Genomic DNA, 21,384 nt, shown 5'->3' with positions numbered 1-21,384 from the left:
TTCTCAGGAAAAATGGGCTGGGTTCCTCTTGGTAAAAGAGATAAAACCTCTCTATGTCCAGCAGTAAACCCAGCTCTCCTGATGGCCCACTGTGTGCAGACCTTGTGCCTAGTGCAGGGTGCAAACATGACTAAGACATGGCCCTGACCTGAGGATAAAGTTCATACCCTAAGGTCACTTCCTCTGCCGCTCCACATCCTGCCTAGGGGAGCCCCCTTTTTCTAACTGTTGACACCTCTGAAATCTCTACTGCTGGCCTCAATCTCATCCTTCACCTTCAGCTCACTTTACAGACACACCCACTGGACCTGTCCCCTTGCAGGTCCCACAGGTACGTCACTCGTTTCCAAACTGACCGCACTATTTCCCTCCTGTTCCCCAAACCCACTTTTTTTTTATGTCTCTTCTTTTATTTTTTTATTTTTTTCATTTATTTTTATTAGTTGGAGGCTAATTACTTCACAACATTGGAGTGGGTTTTGTCATACATTGACATGAATCAGCCATGGAGTTACACCAAACCCACTTTTATCCCAGTGAGCAGAAACCTGGGCCCTGTCTTTACTTTGTTACTCCCTTCATTTCTTCGTGTCTCCATCCATACTTCCTATCTCAGGTCACCATCTCCCCGCTGACTCCCATTTACAACCTCCCACTCGGTCTCCCCAGATCTCCAGCTGCTCCACACGGCAGCCTGAGCCATCTTTATGAACTATTATATATCTGATTCTGTCACTCCCAGGGCACAAACCCTTCATCCGCTTCCCACTGGTCACCCAGACCCTCAACACGCTGACGGGCCCCTGCTGGCCTCTCTGCTCTTGCCGGCCCCCTGCCCTGTGTCCCAGGCAGCCTGAACTCCCTGACAGACAGCCTGCGTTCTCTCTCCCCTCCTTTTCTCTGCTCCCTCCCCAGCCTGTGCTTGGCTACTTCCTTACTGGTCCTTTCAGATCGAATCTCAAACATCACTTTTACCAGGAAGCCTTTCGGGACCCAGGAAAGGCGGGGCATCCCTCCAGTTTGCTCAGAGCACACTGAACTAGTCCTAATTAAGCACTAACCCTAATAGCTGCACTGCATTGCACAATAATTGCTCTTCCACTAGACCGTTAGCTCTGGGAGGGCAGAGTCTGTGGGTGTCATATTCCCTTGCCCCCGACCCGGCATTAGCACACTAACCGGGATTCCACTGTGTTGAGGTGTCTGTGACCTCACCTTTTCTCACACCCTGAGGTGCAGATGGTCCCGGAGTCTTACCCGCCAGGACGTGACTCACCTGCAGCCTCTGCTGCTCCGAGTCCCGCTCCAGCACGGAGGCCTGGAGGAGCAGGGCCGCCTCCTGCAGACTGCTCACGCTGGCCTTGCTCTGGGCCAGGGACAGTGCCAGGTGCTGGGCCTTTTCCCTCCACTCGATCTCCCTGGCCTCCGTCCGTCTCAGGGCCACCTGCAGTCGCTCCAGCTCCCGCTGCAGCCTGGGCCCTGAGGAGTTGAGTGGGGGAGACAGCTCCTCTCCGGGCGAGGCTTTGTGGCTGTGGGGCGAGTCCTCCAGATCCTTCCTTTGCTGGGCCTCCCGAAGCTCCAGGAGCTCGTCTTCCTTTTGTGCCAGGGTCCGCTGTAGCTCCCTTAGGCTCTCCCGGAGGCCCCTCACCTCTTCCCCTTCTCTCTTGTGCCTACGCTCCTGCTTCTCTTGGGCCAGAGACTTCTCCAGCAGCTGCCCCTGCCTCCTCAGCTCTCTCAGCTCTTCGTCCCTCCGGGCAAGTGCCTGCTGGAGCTGCTGCACAGCCTCCTGGTGTCGGAGGTCCCCGTCTCGGATCTCACCTTCCCGCTTCCTGAGGGTCTCCTCGAGCTGCCGGGCTTGGGCCTGGCAGGAGTCCAGGGCAGCCTGCAAGGTGGCCGTGCTGGCCTCCAGGTTGCGGCTCAGTTCGGCCTGCCCGTGGAGATGCTGCTCTTTCTCCCGCAGGGCAGCCTGAGCCTGGCCAAGGGCCTCCTGCAGAGCCTCAGCCTGGCCCCGGGCAGCCTCCTCCTGCCGTTGGGAGGCCTGGCCCTCGGCCCGCAGGGCCTCCAGCTCCTGGTCTCGGGCCTCGAGCAGCGCTTCTGCCTGCAGCCAGCTGTCCCGCAGGACCCGGGCCTCTGCCTCATGCTCCTGGGCCTGCTCGGCACACTGCTGCCGGAGGGCCCGCAGTGCCTTCTCCTGCTCCCGAGCCTCTGCCCGAAGGTCACCCAGCACCTCCTCCAGGGCCTGGCTCCGCCGCCCCTCCACCGCCAGCTCTTCCTGGAGTCTCCGCGAATGTTCCTTGTGGTCCTCCAGCTCTGCCCGGCGCTCCTCCAGGGTGGCGTGCGCCTGCTCCAGGGCAGTCTGCAGTGAGTCCGCCTGCTCCTTCATGTTCTCCTCCTGGCCCCGGGCCTCTTGTTGTTGCAGGGCCTGGAGCTCCTGGGTCCTCTGCACCAGGACCCTCTGGGTCTCTTCCAGCCGCCCCTGAAGTTCCTGCTCTTTCAGCTCCCCCTGGTCCCGGGCTTCCTGCAGGTGCTGCTGCAGGACCGCAATCTCCTGCTCCCGCTGGGTGAGAAGGAGGCTGGTCTCACCCACCTTCCTGTGGAGGCCCTGGAGCTCCTGTTCCAGCTGGTTCCTGTGTTCCCGAAGCTCCTGGATGTGCTCCTGCTGGCACTCCACCTCCTTCTCCTTGTCTCGCAGGATCAACTTCATGTGCTCCAGGCTTCCACGCTGAGCTTTGCTCTGGCCCTTCCCTTCCTCCGCCCGCTCCTGCCTCAGCTGCCGCTGTGAGGCCAGCTCCCGGCCCCGCTCTCTCAGGGCCAGCTTGATCTGCTCCAGGTCCTCCTCCAGGATCTTGGTCTGCCGGCTCCTCTGTTCTTCCAGGGCCTGTGTCCTCTCCTTCAGCAGCACCAGCTCCTGCTCCCTCCTCTCCAGGTCCTGACTCAGACGCTCTTTCTGCCTCTGCAGATCCCGGATTTGGTCTCGCTGGGCTGTGGCCTCCTGCTCCTTCTCCTGGAGCTCGCTTGCCAGGAGAGCGCTGTGGCCCTCCAGCTCCTGGATCCGGCTGCCCTGCGCCAGCAGTTCCTGGCTCCTTTCCTCCAGGTCCAGCGTTAGGTGGGTCAGAGCCACCCTCTGTGCTTCCCTCTGGCCCTCCAGCTCCTCGATTGCCTTTCGCTGGCTCTCCGTTTTGTGACGCTTCTCTTCGAGCTCCAGGGCCAGGCATTCCGTTGTAACCAGCTGCTTCTTCAGGTCCTGAATCTGGCCTTTCTGGGACTCGATCACTTGGGCCTTCTTCTCAAGTTCCAGGAGATGATGCTCTAGGATGTTCGTCTGCGTCTCCCGGTCCGTCTCAAGCTCCCGGATCCGCTCTCTCTGCAGGGCCAGCTGCTGCTCTCGCTCCTGGACGGCCACGGGGAGATGCTCTAGCACAGACCTACACTCCTCCAGCTCTTGGATCTGTCCCTGCTGTAGATCCACCTCTTGGTTCCTCTTCTTCAGGTCCAGAGACAGCACTTCCAACACAGCCTTTTGCATTTCCCTTTGCTTCTCTAGTTCCTCGATTTTCCCCTGCAGAGTCTCTACCTCCCCTTCTCTTTCAGAGAGGGCCTGGGCCAGGCGAGCCAGATTCTCCTGCAGAGCCTTCCCCTGGGCCACCTTCAGCTCACCCTGCTCCTGCAGGGCCTGGGCTCGTTGGCGCTCACTCGCCACCTCCTCATTTTTCAGTTTCAGGGCTGAGCGCACTGTCCGCAGATCTTCCTCCAGGGCCACAGCAGCACTTGCCTGAGCCCTGGCCTCTGTGACAGAGGCTTGGAGATGTTCCACCTGGGCAGTCAGGCTCTCCTTGGCTGCCTGCAGTAACTTGCGCTCATTCTGGAAAACAAGATACAAAACTGCCTTAAAGCTGTGCTTCCCTCAAACTGTCACTCCAGCACATGGCTTTCCTTTCCTTCCTCTGTGGCATCAGCCTTGTCAAGGATGTGAGCAAAAGGAACTGAGCATTCTACTTAGGCTGATGCTGTAAAAGAACATTCTGACCACACTTTTAGGCTCTGCTCTGCTCAAAGAAAGTCTGGTGCAAATGAGCCATCCCAGACTCTAGTCCTTCAGGTCAAAGGATAAAGATCTCAACCTCAATTCAGAAAAAGTAATTAAAGGAGGATTCCCTGAAGCCTTCATAATGGTCCTCAGGGCTGTGGGGACAGCCAGAGAAACAGAGCCACTGCTGAAGGAAGCTGGACACTATATATGCATGGGGTTTGACCAGGGGAGCCCAAGCCTTGGCCCCTCCCCAGTTCAGTACCACCTTACCTGGGCTTCCACTCCTTGCAGCTCTGCCTGCTGGAGGCGACTCTGTAAGGATGCCACAGTTTCACGCAGTTCCATCAGCTCAGATTCCAGGGAGCTCTGTTTGCCTTCCCACTTGGATTTCTCTTTGGGAAGAGACGGAGGAAGGCCCATGATTGGGGTGGAGGAAAAGAGGGATATAGAGGTGGATGGGAAAAGGGGAACAGAAACAAAGGAGGAAAAGGCCAAGAAGAAGAGAATTACACCCAGTTTCGTAGAGACATGACCCTTCTGCCAGCTACTCTGTCTAGGCTCCCTGCTGCTTCCAGACCCCTGTCTGCATCTGCTGCCCATGTCCTGCGCTGCCTGACAACTGTGCCAACACTTCTTATCCTGATCACCCAGCTTCTCAACCCTGGATTCCAGACAGGGTTGAGCTTCACAACGTGGGATGTCCTTTTCAGCCAGTAATTCTAGGATTTTGCAGAGGTTCCTAGAGACCAGGGCAGCTCTGCAGGGGGCCCTCCCTTTCTGCAAAAGGCACCAGAACCCAGCTCTGTATATGGCTCTCGGGGAGCCCTGTGGGACATTTTAAGACCCAGATCCCACCCCCACATTGTCTTCTTCTCTTCTGTAGTTGAGCCTTGAGCCTTAAGACCCTCCTCTTTATTTTCCTGGTGGTCAACACCCTTCCCAGCCTTGGCTATAGGACAGACTCGTTCTCCCTAGGTTCCCCCCTTTACTATCTCCCAAACAAGCTAAGAATCCCTGCCAATCACTTTGAGAACACAGTTGCGGATGACAAAATAAGTAACACTGATACGATTAATGACAGAATTTTACGGTGTTCTTCCAGATGAGGCCTTAGGTAGCCAGTTTTTAAACCTGCAGACAGAAAAAATGAAAGCCTAGCCACCAACTTCCCCCAGCTCACCAAATCTGTTCCTCCTAATTCCTTCTGCCAGGATGGCCCTCAAAGGCCAAGCAAAGCATGAAAAGTAGTTCAGGGTGTTCACCATCCAGTTGGAGATGCCTCTGGGTATCTTCTCACAGTTGTGGGCAAGCAGTAAAGAGTGATTCCCAGGCTGATCCCACCCCTCTGGGCTCTCTGCCTTTCCTCACACTTTCGTCGTGTCTGACTCTGCAATGCTATGGACCATAGCCCGCCAGGCTCCTCTGTCCATGGGATCCACCAGACAAGAATATTGGAGTGGGCTGCCCTTTCTTCCTCCACTGGATCTTCCCAACCCAGGGATCAAACCCAGGTCTCCTGCATTGCAAGCGGATTCTTTACCATCTGAGCCACCTGGGGAGTCTGCCATTCCTCTCTTCCCTTCAAACCCCTCCTGCCTTGAGCTTCTTACCTTCCTCATTCTGGGAGAGCTGTCTCTGCAGAGCCTGCAACTCTGTGTGGACCTGGCTCTTCTCGGCCTCCATATCACTGAGACGCTGTTCCAGCTTCTGGGCTTGATCCCGCAGATCATCCTGGGAAAGGAAGCGCACGGAACTCAAGCTCCACATCTTCCACGACATCACCCCAGTCCAGGGCTCAAGCCCTTTAGTCCCTCAGCTTCTGTCAGGGTTTGCCAGCGAGGACCTACTCCCAGATTGCTGGGTTATTTACCTCTGAACTCACGTGCATCCGGCTCCCAGAAGTGATGACAGGCTCTGCCCCAGCTGGCTGGAGCCTGGCTTCCCCTTCTGACTCATCCATATTTGAAACAGAACTCCTGCTGAAGTCTTAGCCCAGGATCCCTCTCCTCTCCCTGAACCACTTCACATTTTAGCTCTAAGGTCACTGCTTCCTTCTTCTGACCCTCTCAAGTCAAATTGCACTGTCTCTGCCTCCTACTATCAGAATGTGCACCTGCTACTGATCTAGTTAATTCTAGTAGCTCGGCTTTATCTCAGGATGAAGCTGGGTTGCTCAGCCCTGTCATGAGCCTTACTGAGGGCAGAAAGCAGGTGTTTCTCCTTTCTGTATCCCTAGCTCAGAGTGACTGGCATACCGACACTCAATTTTCACTGACCGATAGGTTCACTGTAAGGTGGGATTTGGAGGACATTTCATATTGCCTTGGGCCTAGAATGTTTCTATAAACGGCAACCTCAAATCTCAGTGATCCCCATTTGTTGGTTTCTTCTTGGAGGTCTTGGCACCAAGAACAATTCGTGGCTGAGAGGAAAATGATGTAAAACAATATCCCAGATCTACAGAGATCTACATGGTTTACAGGGCTCATCTGAGCCCCTCACTCATTTAATCCTCAAAGCCCGGTGAAGTGGGCACAGTGTGCCTTAATTTACTAATGAAACCAAGGTCCAGGGAGCCAAATGCTTTATTCACGGCTGCCAGGTAGTAAGCAAAAGAGGCAGAACTCATTCCAACTTGATGTCAGAAATAAATCAGGTCAGGGACTTCCCTGGTGGTCCAAGGAACCACTAGGGGGTCAGCGTGGCTAAGTCTCCACATTCCCAATGCAAGATGCCTGGTTCAATCCCTAGTCAGGAAACTAGATCCCACATGCCGCAACTGCTAAGACCGAGCACAATCAAATAAATAATTTTTTTTTTAAAGAAATAACACGGGTCAAACTACATCATGGGCCTTTTTCAGCAGAGGTGAAGAGCTTGAGGAAAGAGAACAGAGACACATACCCGGGCCTGCTGCGTCTTCCACAGGTCTTGGTGAAGCTTGTGGAGGGCGGCCGCCACCGCTTCAACTGAGAGAGCTGTCAGGAGGGGCCCTCTCTTAAAGAGGATCCTAGCGCCATTCTGGTCTGAAAAAACGAGGAAACACCTCCTGATCTGGCTGCACTATGAAATGAAATAGCCACACCACACCACCCTGACGTGGCCCTGGCCTTCCTATCCACCTCTCCTCTCTCCAAAGAATCCCCCTCAGCAGTTTGTTCATCGTGCCCTGGTCTGCATACCTATGTGCCAGGCGCTTTGATGGGCACTAGAAAATGCCAGCTATTATTTGTTAGGCATTTAATAAGTGCCAGGACAAGGAAGCCTGGTGTGCCATAGTCCATGGGGTTACAAAGAGTCGGACGCGACTGAGCGGGTGAGCAACAATAACAAGTGCCAGAGACTGTGCGGGCGATTTTATTTCTGTCATCTCATTAACTTCTTAGAAAAATCCCGAGATGTGGGTACTTATAACACCCTCATTTTATAGTTGAGAAAATCAAGCTCAGAGAGGAGAGATCACTTGCCCAAGGACATATGTCTAGCAAATGGCAGAGCTGGGGTTCACACTCTGACGGAACCCATCCCAAGAGGCTGCGGCCTTGGCCCTGCAGTACTGCCTGGAGAACTGCACCCCTCTCCTCTACCCGGGGAACTAGGCCTGGCTTTGCCCAAGGGCCTGAGCTCCTGGGTGGCTCCCTCACCTGGCTCCGGGCCCCAGAGGGAGGGGGCTGAGTCTCCCCCACCGCTCAGCTCCAGCCTGCTCTCGCAGGCAGACCCCAGGGCCTGCTGCAGGACAGAATAGAGGCTGGCCAGCTGGACCTGGGCCTGGTGCCCAGGCTGCTGCTCCGCCACCAGCGCCTCCAGCCGGCTCTCCGTGCTGCGCAGGCGCAGCTGTAGTTGGGCCGCCTTGGTCTCCTGGGCCCACAAGGAAGCTCGGAGCTGCTGTTCGGTGACTCGAGACGCCTCCAGCTCCTCCAGCAGCTGAGTCTCCTGGGCCAGGAAGTCAGCCTCCTTTTCCTTCACCTCCTGCTTCAGTAATTCCACCTGCCAGAGAGGAAGTATGGTCACTCCGAGCAGGGAGTGGACACCCCCTCCCTGGACCCTCCCGGGCCCAATCCCACTTGATCCCCAGGGTCGTGGGGTTGTCTGGGGCTGGGAGGATTTCAGGAGGGTCAGCTCTCCAGCAGGAAGGGTCTGGAATGAGTGTTACCCCAGATCTGACCTATGCACCTACCTAAGGACTCCTGACATGTGGGCCTGGGCTATATGCTCATGGGCTCTGGCCCTGGTCCCCTTGGCAACTATGCCAGCTTCCTGCTATGATTAGAAATCTGCCTGAGAGACCTCCCTGGTAGTCCAGAGTCTAAGACTCTGTGCTCCCAATGCAGGGGGCCTGGGTTCAATCCTGGTCAGGGAACTAGATCACACATGCTGCAACTAAAAATATTTCGCATGTTCACAATGAAGGCGCCAACTAAGATCTGGGGCAGCCGAAAAAAAAAAAAAATTCTGCTTGAAACCCTGATACTGAGCCAAAAGAAGACCACTCACAATAATAATGGCTACCATTTACTGAAGGCTTACTGTGCTCCTGACACTTCCTATATTCCTACAATGATTAAGAATTATCACCCTTGTTTTATGGATGAATAAAGTGATATTCACACAACCAGGAAGCAGTAGAGCAGGGTTCACACCCAGGACTGTCTAACAAGCAGACCTGGGTCCTGCTCTACCACAGTCTACGTCTAGCTCTTACTCCCTTCACGCTTTTCCTCCCAGCTCCATCTTCCCTCCGTGCACAGGTCTGGGGTCCTGCTGTGAACAGACCAAGTCGGTGGAAGGCCTCTTGCTGCCGTGGACCCGAGGGGAGTAATATTTATTCCCCTTGCTCTGTCTTGCCAGGCAGACCAGGCGCACTTGGCACTGGCCAGGCGCGAACAGGCCTGTGTAAGCCCTATCCTCTGGGCCCCACGTTCCGGTCATCAGCGGTCTGTTCTTGGCTCTGGGTCAGGTTCCCATGCTCCACCCGACCTGGTCCTGGCTTCCCTCTCCTGCCGGGTCTGCTGAGGCCCCAGTGTGACTGAGCAAGCACCCGCCGACTCCAGAGGCTGGCTTCCACCAAGGAAGAGATTTCCTGCTGGGGTGGGAGATACCTGAGCGCTGAGCTCTTTCTGCCCGGCCTGGGCCTCTTGCATGTCCTGGCGCAGGGAGCTCAGTTCTTGCTGTTGAACAGAGTCAGCCTCTTGCAGAACAAGGAGTCTCTGTTCCTTTTCCACCAGTGACAGAGTCAGGCTAAAAAGAGAGGGGTCAAGTGCAAGTTCGATGCATGAAGCAGGGCACTCAAAGCCAGTACTCCAGGACAACCTAGAGGAATGGGGTGGGGAGGGACGTGGTGGGGGGTTCAGGATGGGGGGACATGTGTGCACCCGTGGTTGATTCATGTGCATGTATGCCAAAAACCATCACAATACTGTAAAGTAATTACCCTCCAATTAAAATAAATAAATAAATTTTTTTAAAAAGAGAGAGGGGTCAGAGGGCCAGGCCATTCTCTCAGGCAACAAAGAACTACCTTCTCATCTGACTGCTCTAACATAGCATGGATAATTAGCATAGAAACAGTAATGACCATGATTACAGGCTAAGAATAAAAATCTGTGCTTATTGAGCACCTACTGATTGCTCCTAGGTTCAACTTTACAATTTACTCTTTGGCCAATTCCAGAAATCCCTACATAGTACCACAAATTCAACACGTCCAATTCTTCCCGTCTCCTCTGCACCTCCCCTCCACCCAGTCACCCCTGCTACATTACCCAGCTCAGTGAATGATATCTCCATCCACCCTTAGAAGTCCTGACCACATCACAGCATTCTTCCCTCATCCTGCCTGTGTCCACTCCAAGACTACATATAAACCAATCCCAACTCCCCTAACGTCCCTTAAACCCCTTGCCTCCTCCTCTTCCTTACCACCCCACCAGGGCTCCCACTTTGGTATCTCTTATCTGGACATCGGTACCAGTCTCATACTTCTAGTTTCATCAACAAAAGGGTTTCTCCCACCTCAGACTTCAGGTAACATAATCTGACAATACCTTTCCTTGGAGATGATTTGATTAATGTCTCCTCGACAAAACCTTCAATTCTACTGAGGCAGAGACCATATTGTCTTATTTAAACTATATCCCCAACCTCTGGCATAGTGTCTGGTGCGTGAGGCATCTTCTCCACTAAATGAATGAAGTGCAAGCTTCGGAGACAGGGACCATGCCCTCGCTACACAGTCACCTGTAGAGTCCAGAGCTAGAGACATGAGTGGTTAGGGGACCTGAGCAAAGAACTGTCAACCTCACCGTGACCCCTGGATCCAGACAGGCCAAAGCCAACTCCATGGGCCGTCCAGCCTACCTGGCTTTTTCTCTCTCCAGCTCCTTCTGAATTCGGCTACACTCCTGGGCCTCTCTCAGCTTTTCCTGAACCTCCTGGTCCACGAACCTCTGGGAGGCTTCTTTGGAAAGCAGCTGAGACTTCAAGTCCTCCACCTGGAAAGTCAAGAGCATGAGGACCAGGGATAGGAAGTCACTGGAAGGATGCTTTTCATCTAGGACTTTAGGGTCCTTCAAGGTTTACCATAGTCAGCAGCCCATTTCCAATGCCCAGGAGGGCCTGCCAACCCTTAGGTACTGTTCTTAACTACCTCCCTCCGCCAACCATTCATAAGTCCCTCACTACGGTTCAGCCTCATCACCTGTCTCCCCAGCCTCACGTATGGTGTATAAAGGAGGCGCAAAGAAAAACCTTGGCTGAATGGAACTCTGTGCAAAGGCCAAGTGACTATATTTTTAAAAAATAAACAATCTGTATACTATTTGATACAGGATTCTGAGAAGGAAAAGCAACCTGGTATAAAAACACTTGCTCTGTGGGGGAGGTTGGATCAAGGAGGCTGCCAAAAAAATGTGTGGTTTGGGTTTCCCTGGTGGCTGAGACAATAAAGAATCCGCCTGCCAATGCAGGAGACGTGCGTTCGATCCCCAGGTTGGGAAGATCCCCTGGAGAAGGGAATGGCAACCCACTCCAGTATTCTTGTCTGGGAAATCCCAAGGACAGAGGAGCCTGGGGGGCTAAAGTTCATGGGATCACAAAGGATCAGACACGACTCAGTGACTAAAGAATAATGACCATGGGGATCCCCACTGAGAGAGGTTACTAACTATCCTAGGGGCCTGGGAGGCATATGCTCAGTTCTGAGCACCCTTCACTTCTCACTTAATACTGGGGCCTCCCCTCCCCATCCCAAGCTCAGGCAGCAGGGCCAAGGTTTCCCTGTCCTGCCAGGGGGAGTAGGAGGGCCTGGCTGTGCTGGGGAAGGGTTGCCGGGCTGGGAGAGAGGAACAGGGACCTGCTTCTGCAGGTCTGTCTTATCCTGCAGCAGGACGCGGCCCTCCTCCTGGAGGGACACCAGGCTGTCTCTATGCTGCTGGGCTGCCTGCTCCAGCGCTTGCTGAGCCTCCTGGAGCTGGGTCTGCAGCATCCCGGTGGTCTCCTGCAAGGGGAGAAGAGAGAATCCTGTATCAGAAGAGAGAAGGGAACCTTGGTCACAAAATCTGTGTTGCAGAGATTGTGTCGTATAAATACTGGTTTTTAGGTTGGGTTGGCAAAAGCCGAGGCGGGGCCCAGCTAAGTCGTGCTGTTTCCAGGATAGCTCGTCACCTCAAGTCCTCACCTCCTCCTCCTGCTCCTCCCTCACCAGGTGCACTGCTCACTCAGGGTGCCTTACTCAGACCACGGCAGCAGCTCTTGCCGGGTGTCCCGACTTCCGCTTCATGCTGCCACGCCCACACGCACACATGTACACACTCACAATTCTCCCCTCAGAGGCTAAAGTATTTTAAAAATACATATAGTAAATCATGTCCCACTCTGATTTTTAGATACCATCCAACACGTTCCCGCTGCCCTTAGAACAAAACCCAATCTCCTTCCATGGCTGACAAAGGGCTCCTGCCCCCAAGCTTATCAAGGGACTTGTCCCGGGTCCTTTCTGCCTGTCCCAGGTCCTTACGACAGCTATTTCTACTGCCTGAACTGTTCTTCAAATGGCTGGCTTCTTTTCTTTTTAATGGTTTTATTGAGATTGAGTTCATATATCCTGCAACTGACCCATTTAAAGCCGACAATTCAATGGTATTTAGCATATTCACAGGGTTGTGCCACGGTTACTGTGATAATTTTTTACCATTTTTATCAGCTACAGAAACAAACTGCATACCTTTCCCATCCCCGATCCTGACTTCCAACCACTCATCTACTCTCTGTCTTTATAGGTTTGCCTGCTTGGGCTACTGCCTGCAAGTGGAATAATATACCATGTGGCCTCTTGTAACTGGCTTCTTTCACTTAGCAAAATGCTTTCAAGGTTCACCCTCACTGTTTTAAGGGCCTGACTCTTTTCAACCTTCATGGCTCAGCTCAAATGTCACTTTCTCAGTGAGGGCCCTGCTGACCACCTTTGTCCAAAGAGGCCTCCTCTGAATCCCTCTGTTACCTCAGCCTATTGGTTTCCTTTACAGCCCTTATTGCGACCTACAATTATCTCACTTACTCTGTGTCCTCTCTGCCACTTTATAAAATACCACGACTGTCACGTTCACCATTGTGCCACACCTTTCTATTGGTCGAGTGTCAGCAGCTAGCCCGGGGCCCGGTGCAAAGAAGTGCCAAAGAGCAGGTCAATGTGAAAGAGTGGGGACTTCCCTGGTGGTCCAGTGGCTAGGAATCCACCTGCTAATGCAGGGGACATGGGTTTGATCCCTGGTCCAGGAAGACTGCTGGACATGCTACAGGGCAACTAACTAACCGTGGGTCACAACTACTGAGCCCGTGCTATAGAGCCTGGGCTCTAGAGAGGCCACCCCAATGAGAAGCCCGAGGACTGCAATGAAGAGTAGCCCCCACTCACTGCAACTACAGAAAGCCTGTACGTAGAAACCAAGACCCAGTGCAGCCAAAAAAAAAAAAAAAATCCACCTGTCTATGCAGGGGACATGGGTTTGATCCCTGGTTGGGAACCAAGATCCCATGTAACAGGGCAGCTAAGCCCACTTGCTGCAACTACGGAGCCTGCACACAACTAGAGAGAAGCCTGCACACTGCAACAAAAGATCCCGTGTGCCGCAGCTAAGACCTGACACAGCCCTGTAAATACATATTTCAAAAAGAAAACCGAAACAGTGTGAAGGAGTGACTCACCGCTCCCTTTCCTCCCTGCCCAGGACCACCCCCCCATACCTGCTCCTTTAACTGCTGAGCCTTCATGTCCTGCCTCAGCCGCTCCAGCTGCTGGCTGGCCTCTGCCAGCTCCTTCTGCGTCTGCAGCAGCGTCTCCAGGAGGGACACCCTCTCCTCCTCTGTCTCGAGCTGCATCTGTGAAGGGGCAGGAGGGCCGGGGCTTGGGTCAGGGGTCACCATGCTCATCCGAAGCCACAAGGACACGCCAGCTGCTCTAGGTTCTTCTGGCAAATGGGGTGGGGGGGGCGGTGGCTGCTGAGGGCAGAGGAAGGTTGGGACCACTGACTGAGAACCAGGAAGTGTGAAGATTGCTGCTGGTTTGCAAGCTGACAGGATGTGGTAAACGGCGGCCCTCCCTCAGGAAGTAGGACACACGGCCAGCCCTGCAGCCAACGGTGCCGACTGCCTGCTCACGGGGGCAGAGTGGGAGGCCTGGAAGCCCCTGTAGCCCCATTCCCGGGGGGCTGGAAGGAAGTGGTCCGAGGCAGGGGGTCACAGGGAGCACGCAGCCCTCCCAGCTGCCCACCTGGCACAGGGCGCTCTCGGCCTCGGCCCGCTCTTCCTCCCTCTGCGTCCGCATTGCCTCCATTTCTGCCTGCTGTTTCCTCAGCCTCGTTTCCAGCTCCGTCTTCTCCCTCTCCAGGCTCTCCAGAACCTTCTGCAGCTCCTGCCGGTGCTGGGAGCACTCTTCTTCCTGGTCGTACAAAGGAAACACTGACTGAGCCGAGAGGGTGAGGCGCGGAGGCAGAGGAGCAGCAGGTGAGACTTAAGTCTACGGCTCACCAGCTGTGTGACCTCGGTGTCTTGCTCACCAAGCCTGTTTTCTCATCTGTGAGGTGAGGCTAATTATCCTGCCTTGCCTATCTCGCCAAGTTTTATGAGAATCAAGTGAGATTTATTTGAAAAAAAAAAAAAAAAAAATCAGGGGTGTCCTTGGCGGTTCACTGATTAAGACTCTGTACTCCCACTGCAGAGGGCACGGGTTCAACCCCTGGTCTGGGAAGATCCCACATGCCGTGGGGCAACTAAGGCCAGGCACCACAACCACTGAGCCTGTGAGCCGCAGCTACAGAGCCCACGTGCTACAATGACTGAAGCCTGTGTGCCTAGAGCCTGTCCTCTGCAACGAGAGAAGCCTCCGCAATGCAATGAAGAGCAGCCCCTGCTCGCCGCAGCTAGAGAAGGCCTGCACGCAGCAATGAAGACCCAACACAACCAAAGATAAAATACATAAATTAAGATTAAAAAAAAACAGGGATATCCCTGGTGGTCCAGTTGTTAAGACTCTGTGTTCCTAATGCAGGGAGCACAGGTTCAACCCCTGGTCAGGGAACTAAGATCCTGCATGCCATACCATACCACCCCCCCCAAAAAAAGATATAATAAATGTAACTGTTTTTTAAAGTACAAATGTCTCTCATATAAGATACAAATATTTGCTATTTTTAACCACATCATGCTTGGCAGTTATAACAGCAAACAGGTGGTGGACTCATTCTCTGTTGCCCCTCTCCCCTGCTCAGAGTGGCAGGGTCAGCCTTCTGAAGTCAGACCACATCTAGCTATGATGTCTCCTACAGGATCCAACACTGTCAGGATGGAGCATCCCGGTCCTCCCAGAGTCCACCAGTGACCAACGACTTCCCTGATTTCCTGGATGAATCCAGCCCCTCTGTCAGGATCTCAGGATGGTGATGAGGGGCTCTGGAGCCAGGCTGCCCTGGGTTGCAGTCTTTACTCCAGCACTACTAGTGTGACCTCAGTTAATTTCTATCGCATCTCTGTGCCTCCATTTCCTCATCTATAAAAATGAGGATAGGGAATTCCCCGGCGGTCCAGTGGTTCGGACTCTGTGTTTTCACTACTGAGGGCACAAGTTTAATCCTTACTCTGGGAACTAAGATCTTGCAAGCTGCACAGCATGGCCAAAATATAAATAAATAAATTCTGGGTAAAAAAATAAGCGTTAGTCACTCAGTTGTGTCCGACTCTTTGCAACCTCATGGACTGTAGTCTACCAGGCTCCTCTGTCCATGGGATTTCCCAGGCAAGAATACTGGCGTGGGTTGCCACCTCCAGGGGATCTTCCGGAACTAAGGGCTTCCCTGGTGGCTCAGACGGTAAAGAATCGGCCTGCAATGCAGGAGAGCAGGGTTTGATCCCTGGGTGAGGACCATCTCCTGGGAAGGAAATGGCAACCCACTCCATTATTCTGGCCTGGGAAATCCCATGGACAGAGAAGCCTGGTGGGCTACACTCCATGGTGCTGCAAGAGAGTTGGATACGACTTAGTGATTAAACAACAACAAAATGAATAAAAAACAGACATTTTCAGACAATTAAATACCAACATACCCTCACCAAAGGTGATTTTCCTTCAAGAAGGAAAATAAATCCAAATAGAAAACCCGACATGAAAGAAGGAATGGTGAGCAAAAACAAACCTTGTAAAATTTTCAGGATATCTAAGCAATGATTGAGTGTATAAAATAATCAAAAGGCATGACTTATGGTGTTAACAAACTACTAATAACTAAACACACTGACTAATACAGTTGATAGGTTAGGAGGAGTGAAAGCAGGTAAAATGTTCTGCGATCCTGTGTCATTCAGGAAAAGGTAAATATACCAATTAACTTGAGATTCTATTAAGTATGTGTTTTAAAATATTAAAGAACAACTAAAAGAATAAAAAACACAGTACATATCATCCAAAGTAGCAGAGAGAGAAAAAAGGTAGGAAAAGAATACAGCTTAATCATTCACTACAACCCTCTAAAAGAAGTTAAGGTGATCTCTCCGTCCCAAAAGGTAAAAAGACAAGATGAATAGCAAAAGATGACAGAAATAAATCCAAACATACCTATAATCACAATAAAAGCAAATGGACTAAATTATATAATTAAAAAGCAAAGGAAACACAGTTCTGAATTGGGCAAGAATTATCCAAGGTATTCTTCTGCTCCCTTTACACCCTGGAGGCCAGGTCCGTCTCTCCCACCCCCTGGCCACATCCACCACCTACCCACTTCTCCTGGAGCCGATTCACCTCCTCCTCATGGGCCGACTTCAGCTGCTGCAGGGCAGCCTGCCCTTCTTGCTCAGCCTGGGCCAGCTGCCTAGCTGCTGTGTCCCGCGCCTGCTCTGCCCGGCTCCGTTCAGTGTCCAGTTCCAGCTGCAGGCACTTCACTTCCCCTAGGATGCCAGGGACAGGGTCTGTCTGGTCTCTGAGCCTCTGCCCTCCCATCTTTCAACCTCCTCCCCAGGCCTCATGAGGAATTCCCATCTCAGAGGCTGGGTGTGTGTTTATGTATGTGTGTGTGTGTGTGTGTGTGTGTACACGTGTGTGTGTGTGTGTGTGTTAGTCACTCAGTCGTGTCCAACTCTTTGCAACTCCATGGACTGTAGGCTGCCAGACTCCTCTGTCCATGGGATTCTCCAGGCAAGAATACTGGAGTGGGTGGTCATTCACTTCTCCAGGAGATCTGCCTGACCCAGGGATTGAACCTGGGTCTCCTGCATTGCAGGCAGATTCGTTACCATCTGAGCCACCAGGGAAGCCCCCTCGGAGGCCCTAGGTCTGGCTCTAATAGCTTCCCACCGTCTTCCTGGCTTTTAATATCCCCGTGGACTGAAGTGTGCCCATCCCAGCTGGGTTCTCACCTTGGATTACTTCCTTGGCTTGAGTGACAGTTTGAATCTGGACCTCCAGCTGCCCTTTGGTGACCTCTACCAGAGAATTTTGTTGCTGGGCCTCAAACAGACTGCTCTCCAGTACCTCCTTGGCTGAGCTGTCAGGTTCAGGAATCAGGAGAGTTCTTACCCATTAAGCCCCTTACCCTTCCCTAAGAGGAGTTGGGTTCTAACTACTGGCCACCGAGAGAAGCTAGGGGGGCAATTACAAACTCATAACTCATTGAAACCCCCATACACTTTGGGCAAGGAACTCAGCTTGGCTACGCCTTGCTTTGCAAAGCTCTCTGCCCCTGGCAGAACTGGGGGTGGGCCCTACCTGAGTCCCAGCAGTTGTTCTGAGAGCTCCTGCCGGTCTCGCTCCACAGCCTGCAGCCGCACCTCGAGAGCCGCCTTCTCCCGTGCCAGAGCCTCCTTCTCCTGGACTTCTCGGGCGAGCATCTCTTCCTGGCGCTTTGTCTCTTGCTTTAGCTGTTCCATCTGAGCTGAGGCTGCCTCCTGCTGGTGATATGTCTGGGGGGTACAGAACTGATGAGACAGGTGCAGAGGCAGGACCGCCCCCCCAGGCTGCTATCATCAGATTAGGGTCACTGGACCCACCTCTGTGAGCTGTCCTCTCACACCAAGGGCCATATATCTATTTTCCTGATCTACTCAGAGTGCCCAGCCCAGGAAACAAGCTCTCCTTTGAGCAAGACTCTGTGCTTAGGGTGGCAAGAGATCTACCTCTAAGGAGCTTTTAGCCTTAAGAAGTAAGACGCACACACATTACCACGAAGAAGGTGATCAACGCCCTGAGAAAGAGACGCTGAGAAGGGAAGAGTGAAAAGTGAAAGTGTTAGTCACTCAGTTGTGTCAGACTCTTTGTGACCCCATGGATTGTAGTCTGCCAGTCTCCTCTGTCCATGGGATTTTTCCATCAAGAATACTGGAGTGGGTTGCCATGCCCTTCTCCAGACGATCTTCCTGACCCAGGGATTGAACGCAGATTCTTTACCGTCAAAGTCACCAGGGAAGACCCCTGAGAGGGGAGATTACATACAATTATTAGGTCAATGAAAAGTTTGGTAGGGAAGAAAGACCACCTTTGAGTTGGGTCATTGGTTCAGAAAAAACTCATGGAGCCCCTTGCCATGTGTTAGACACTGTATGGAGGGATTAAAAACAAGTAAGACATAGCCTTGCTTCAAGGAGCTTTTGGTCTAATGGTGGAGACATGTAAACAGATAATTATAATACAGTATGAAGGCTGTGGTGGTTGAATAAACATGACGCATTATCAGAGAACACTGGAGAGGCGTCTAACTCAAACTGATGGATGTGAAGCAATGGGGCATAAGTGAGGGATTCCTTTAGGAATTCCTTTAAGAAACTGGAAGATGTACACCAAACTATTAATAGTAATGCTGGTCATTTCTAGGAAATGAGATTTTCCCTTCCTGAATCATTTCTGTAGTGTTTTCGTTTTTTTACAGTGAGCATGTATTATATACTTTCATGAGACGGTAGCAGTTTTATCTTCCCACCTCGCTTAGTTTCTCTTGAATTTCTTCCTTCTCTTCTTGGATGCCCCTGAGATCCGCTTGCAGCTCCGCCCTGGCCTCCTCTGTTTTCTGCAGCTGGGCCTCCAGGTGGGTGTTCTTTTCCCACAGGGCTTCCCTGCTCCTCTCGGCCTCTGCCAGGTCCACCTGCAAAGCGCTTCTCGCCTGCTCTGCTGCCTCCATCCTCCTGCACACACACTGGTTCTCCTGTTCTAACTACTAGCCAAAAAAGGGAAGGGCATCAGAGACAAAGGGTTATGGTTTAGAGATGAAGAGGTGAGACAGAAGTCTACATGAGATATATGACTCTGTTCCCCACAGAAGGATACAGGAGTGCTTATGGGAGAGGAGGTCCAAGCACACATTTCGGGTCTAGAGCCTTTACTGCAAGTACTAGATGCTGGGGACAGAGACAAAAAAGGCAAAATCCTGGACTTCCCTGGCGGCTCAGTGAAGAATCTGCCTGCCAGTGGGTTTGATTCCTGATCCAGGAAGATCCCACATGTCTTGGAGCAACTAAGCTTGTGTGCCACAACTATTGAACTTCTGCTCTAGAGCCCATGAGCTGTAACTACCGAAGCTCACATGTCATGCTGCAACAGGAGAAGCCACAGAAAACCTGCCGAGCAACTAGAGAAAAGCCTGGGCAGCAACAAAGACCTAGCAGAGCCAAAAAAATAAATAAACAAAATTAAAAAAAAAAAAAAAAAAAGGCAAAATCCTGCTCTTGAAGAATTCAGGATAAGGGAACATAGAATATTTCTGGTGCTCAAGGGAACAAGAGTGATTGAACAGACAGTTAAATCTGTTCTGTTTGTTTTTCTAGCACCGTGAAGCATGCAGGATCTTAGTACCTCCACCAGGGTTTGAACCCATGCCCCCTGCAGTGGAAGCTCAGAGTCTTAACCACTGGACCACCAGGGAAGTCTGAGACATGTTAAGTCTGTAACCTCTAGAGAAGATTTTGAGGCTTGGGCTCTTCAGCAGATCCTTTTGCGGTGGTTGCTGTTATCTCAAACAACAGGATTAAAGCCTAGTCTTCCTTCTAGAGTTCCTTCTAGGACTTCCTTCCTAGCCCTGGTGATTTCGCTGTAAAGCCCAAAGGTGGTCCTGCTGTAGATGTGGGAGGGATTTACTTTCAATGGTTGAGCCCGGGCCTTATAATCTTTGCTTTCCTCTGCACTATAAGTGTTCCTTTGCTCATTCCAGGACTACATGGGAGCTGATCTGTCTTGGGCTGATCCATTTGAGCACTGTTCCTTGTCACAGGCCATCAGCTGTGTCCTGCCCTTGGTTGGGGCCCAGTCTTACGCTGTGTGTCAGAGATCTTTGCTCACCTGGAGAAGCTGCTGGTTCAGTCCAACTTTATCTAAGGCCAAAGCCTCATTTAAGGCACTGAGTTTGACAGCTGCAGCCCGAAGATCAGCGACCTCAGCCTTCAAGCTGTTCTCAGAACTCGACAGCTCCACAATTGACTGTTCTGCCTAAAAACAGACACTTAAAGAGTTTCTTTTCCAGTTTCCCTGCAACAGTGAACAGTTCACATCCCCAACACCTGCTGCTTCCTGTGTACAGACAGTAGTTAACACTTCATTCCCTCCCTTACATTCTAAGCTTCTCCCTTCATTCATTCATTCACTCTCCCGTGCATTGATTGAAGAGTGAAAGAGGAACTCACATGACAGAGGCACAGACATCAGGATATATAAACAACCACAACTGTGATGACACTACAGACAATGGAAACACAAAGTGCTCTGGGGCCTCAAAGAAAACAGTCGTTCAATTGGAAAGAGTCAAAAAACGCTTGGTTGAAGAGTTGACAGTGAAGCTGGACATTGAGAGATGAGGAATGGTTTGCAGTTAAAGGAGAAGGAAAGAAGCAGTTCAGGCAAAGGGACGAGTTCACACAGAGTGTTAGTTAGAGTCCCAACGGAATGAGTACCATGGAGAAGGTACTTAGTAAAGGCGTAGGAGGAGTGAGGACAGGGACCTCGGGTGATACGGAGGCTAGGAAAGGGGGCAGCGGGCAGAGGGCTGGGAGTGTGACACCAAGGAGCTGGGGAGCCACTGAATGGTTTTAGGAAAGAGACTGACTTGACCAGATTTATACTTTAGAAAATCATTCTAATTCTAATATAGTCTGTTGGGAGGGACAGAAACTAGCAATTGAGGCACAAAATAGGAAGGGCCATGGCTTACAAAGTGAAGAATGACGCAGGTTGCATACCCTTTTCCTAGAAACAATCAACTTTCCAAGCCGCCCGCCCCAACCCACCAGTCGGGGGGAGGCCCACGCACCCTGGTCAGCGCGGCGGTCACTTCTGTTTGCTCCTGCCTCAGCAGCTCCCCTTCTAGGCGACTGGACTCCAGGGCTTCCCGAAGGGAGATCAGTTCACTGAGGGACTCAGACTGCTTGGCTTCCAGGACCGCCAGCGTCTCCTGACTAAGATGAGAAAGAGAAGAGGGCTAGAGGAAATCTTAGGGAGTGGCCGTATCCTGAAAGATGTTGAAGCTGAAACTCCAATACTTTGGCCACCTGATGCGAACGAAGAACTGACTCATTTGAGAAGACACTGATGCTGAGAAAGATTGAAGGCGAGAGGAGAAGGGGACGACAGAGGATGAGATGGTTGGATGGTATCACAGACTCAATGAACACGAGTTTGAGTAAACTCTGGGACAGGGAGGCCTGGCGTGCTGCAGTCCATGGGGTCGCAAAGAGTTGGACACGACTGAGCAACTGAACTGAACTGATTTGCTTCTGTGATACAAAAGAATGAAGGTGGTCTCTAAAAACTGATAAGGAGGGATCTCCAAGACACAATGTGAAAAAAGCAAGGTACAGAACAGTATATGTGGCGCACTGTCTTTTAAGCA

General features: G+C 52.1%; 1 protein-coding gene across 6 annotated transcripts in view; it reads right to left on the bottom strand.

Moving 5' to 3' along the window:
- Positions 1–21,384, bottom strand: part of CEP250 (centrosomal protein 250) — a 47,177-nt gene that overhangs the window by 6,334 nt on the left and 19,459 nt on the right. For 5 of the 6 annotated variants that reach the window (XM_020894019.2, XM_020894023.2, XM_020894020.2 and 2 more), the window contains 16 exons: positions 20,806–20,950; positions 19,842–19,988; positions 18,490–18,720; positions 17,283–17,476; positions 16,934–17,061; positions 16,296–16,465; positions 13,797–13,964; positions 13,271–13,405; positions 11,382–11,525; positions 10,388–10,521; positions 9,130–9,268; positions 7,675–8,017; positions 6,935–7,056; positions 5,641–5,761; positions 4,301–4,422; positions 1,277–3,862 (listed from right to left, as the gene is read on the bottom strand). In XM_020894019.2, coding sequence (XP_020749678.2) covers positions 1,277–3,862; positions 4,301–4,422; positions 5,641–5,761; positions 6,935–7,056; positions 7,675–8,017; positions 9,130–9,268; positions 10,388–10,521; positions 11,382–11,525; positions 13,271–13,405; positions 13,797–13,964; positions 16,296–16,465; positions 16,934–17,061; positions 17,283–17,476; positions 18,490–18,720; positions 19,842–19,988; positions 20,806–20,950 — 5,029 coding nt within the window. Of the gene's footprint in view, positions 1–1,276; positions 3,863–4,300; positions 4,423–5,640; positions 5,762–6,934; positions 7,057–7,674; positions 8,018–9,129; positions 9,269–10,387; positions 10,522–11,381; positions 11,526–13,270; positions 13,406–13,796; positions 13,965–16,295; positions 16,466–16,933; positions 17,062–17,282; positions 17,477–18,489; positions 18,724–19,841; positions 19,989–20,805; positions 20,951–21,384 lie in introns of those variants that run through there. The other variant, XM_020894026.2, reaches the window with a different exon arrangement.

This window comes from Odocoileus virginianus, chromosome 9 (assembly GCF_023699985.2).
Source record: "Odocoileus virginianus isolate 20LAN1187 ecotype Illinois chromosome 9, Ovbor_1.2, whole genome shotgun sequence".
Taxonomy (NCBI): Eukaryota; Metazoa; Chordata; class Mammalia; order Artiodactyla; family Cervidae; genus Odocoileus; species Odocoileus virginianus.
Note: the sequence above shows the minus strand (reverse complement) of the source record. Positions and strands in the feature narration are given on the sequence as shown.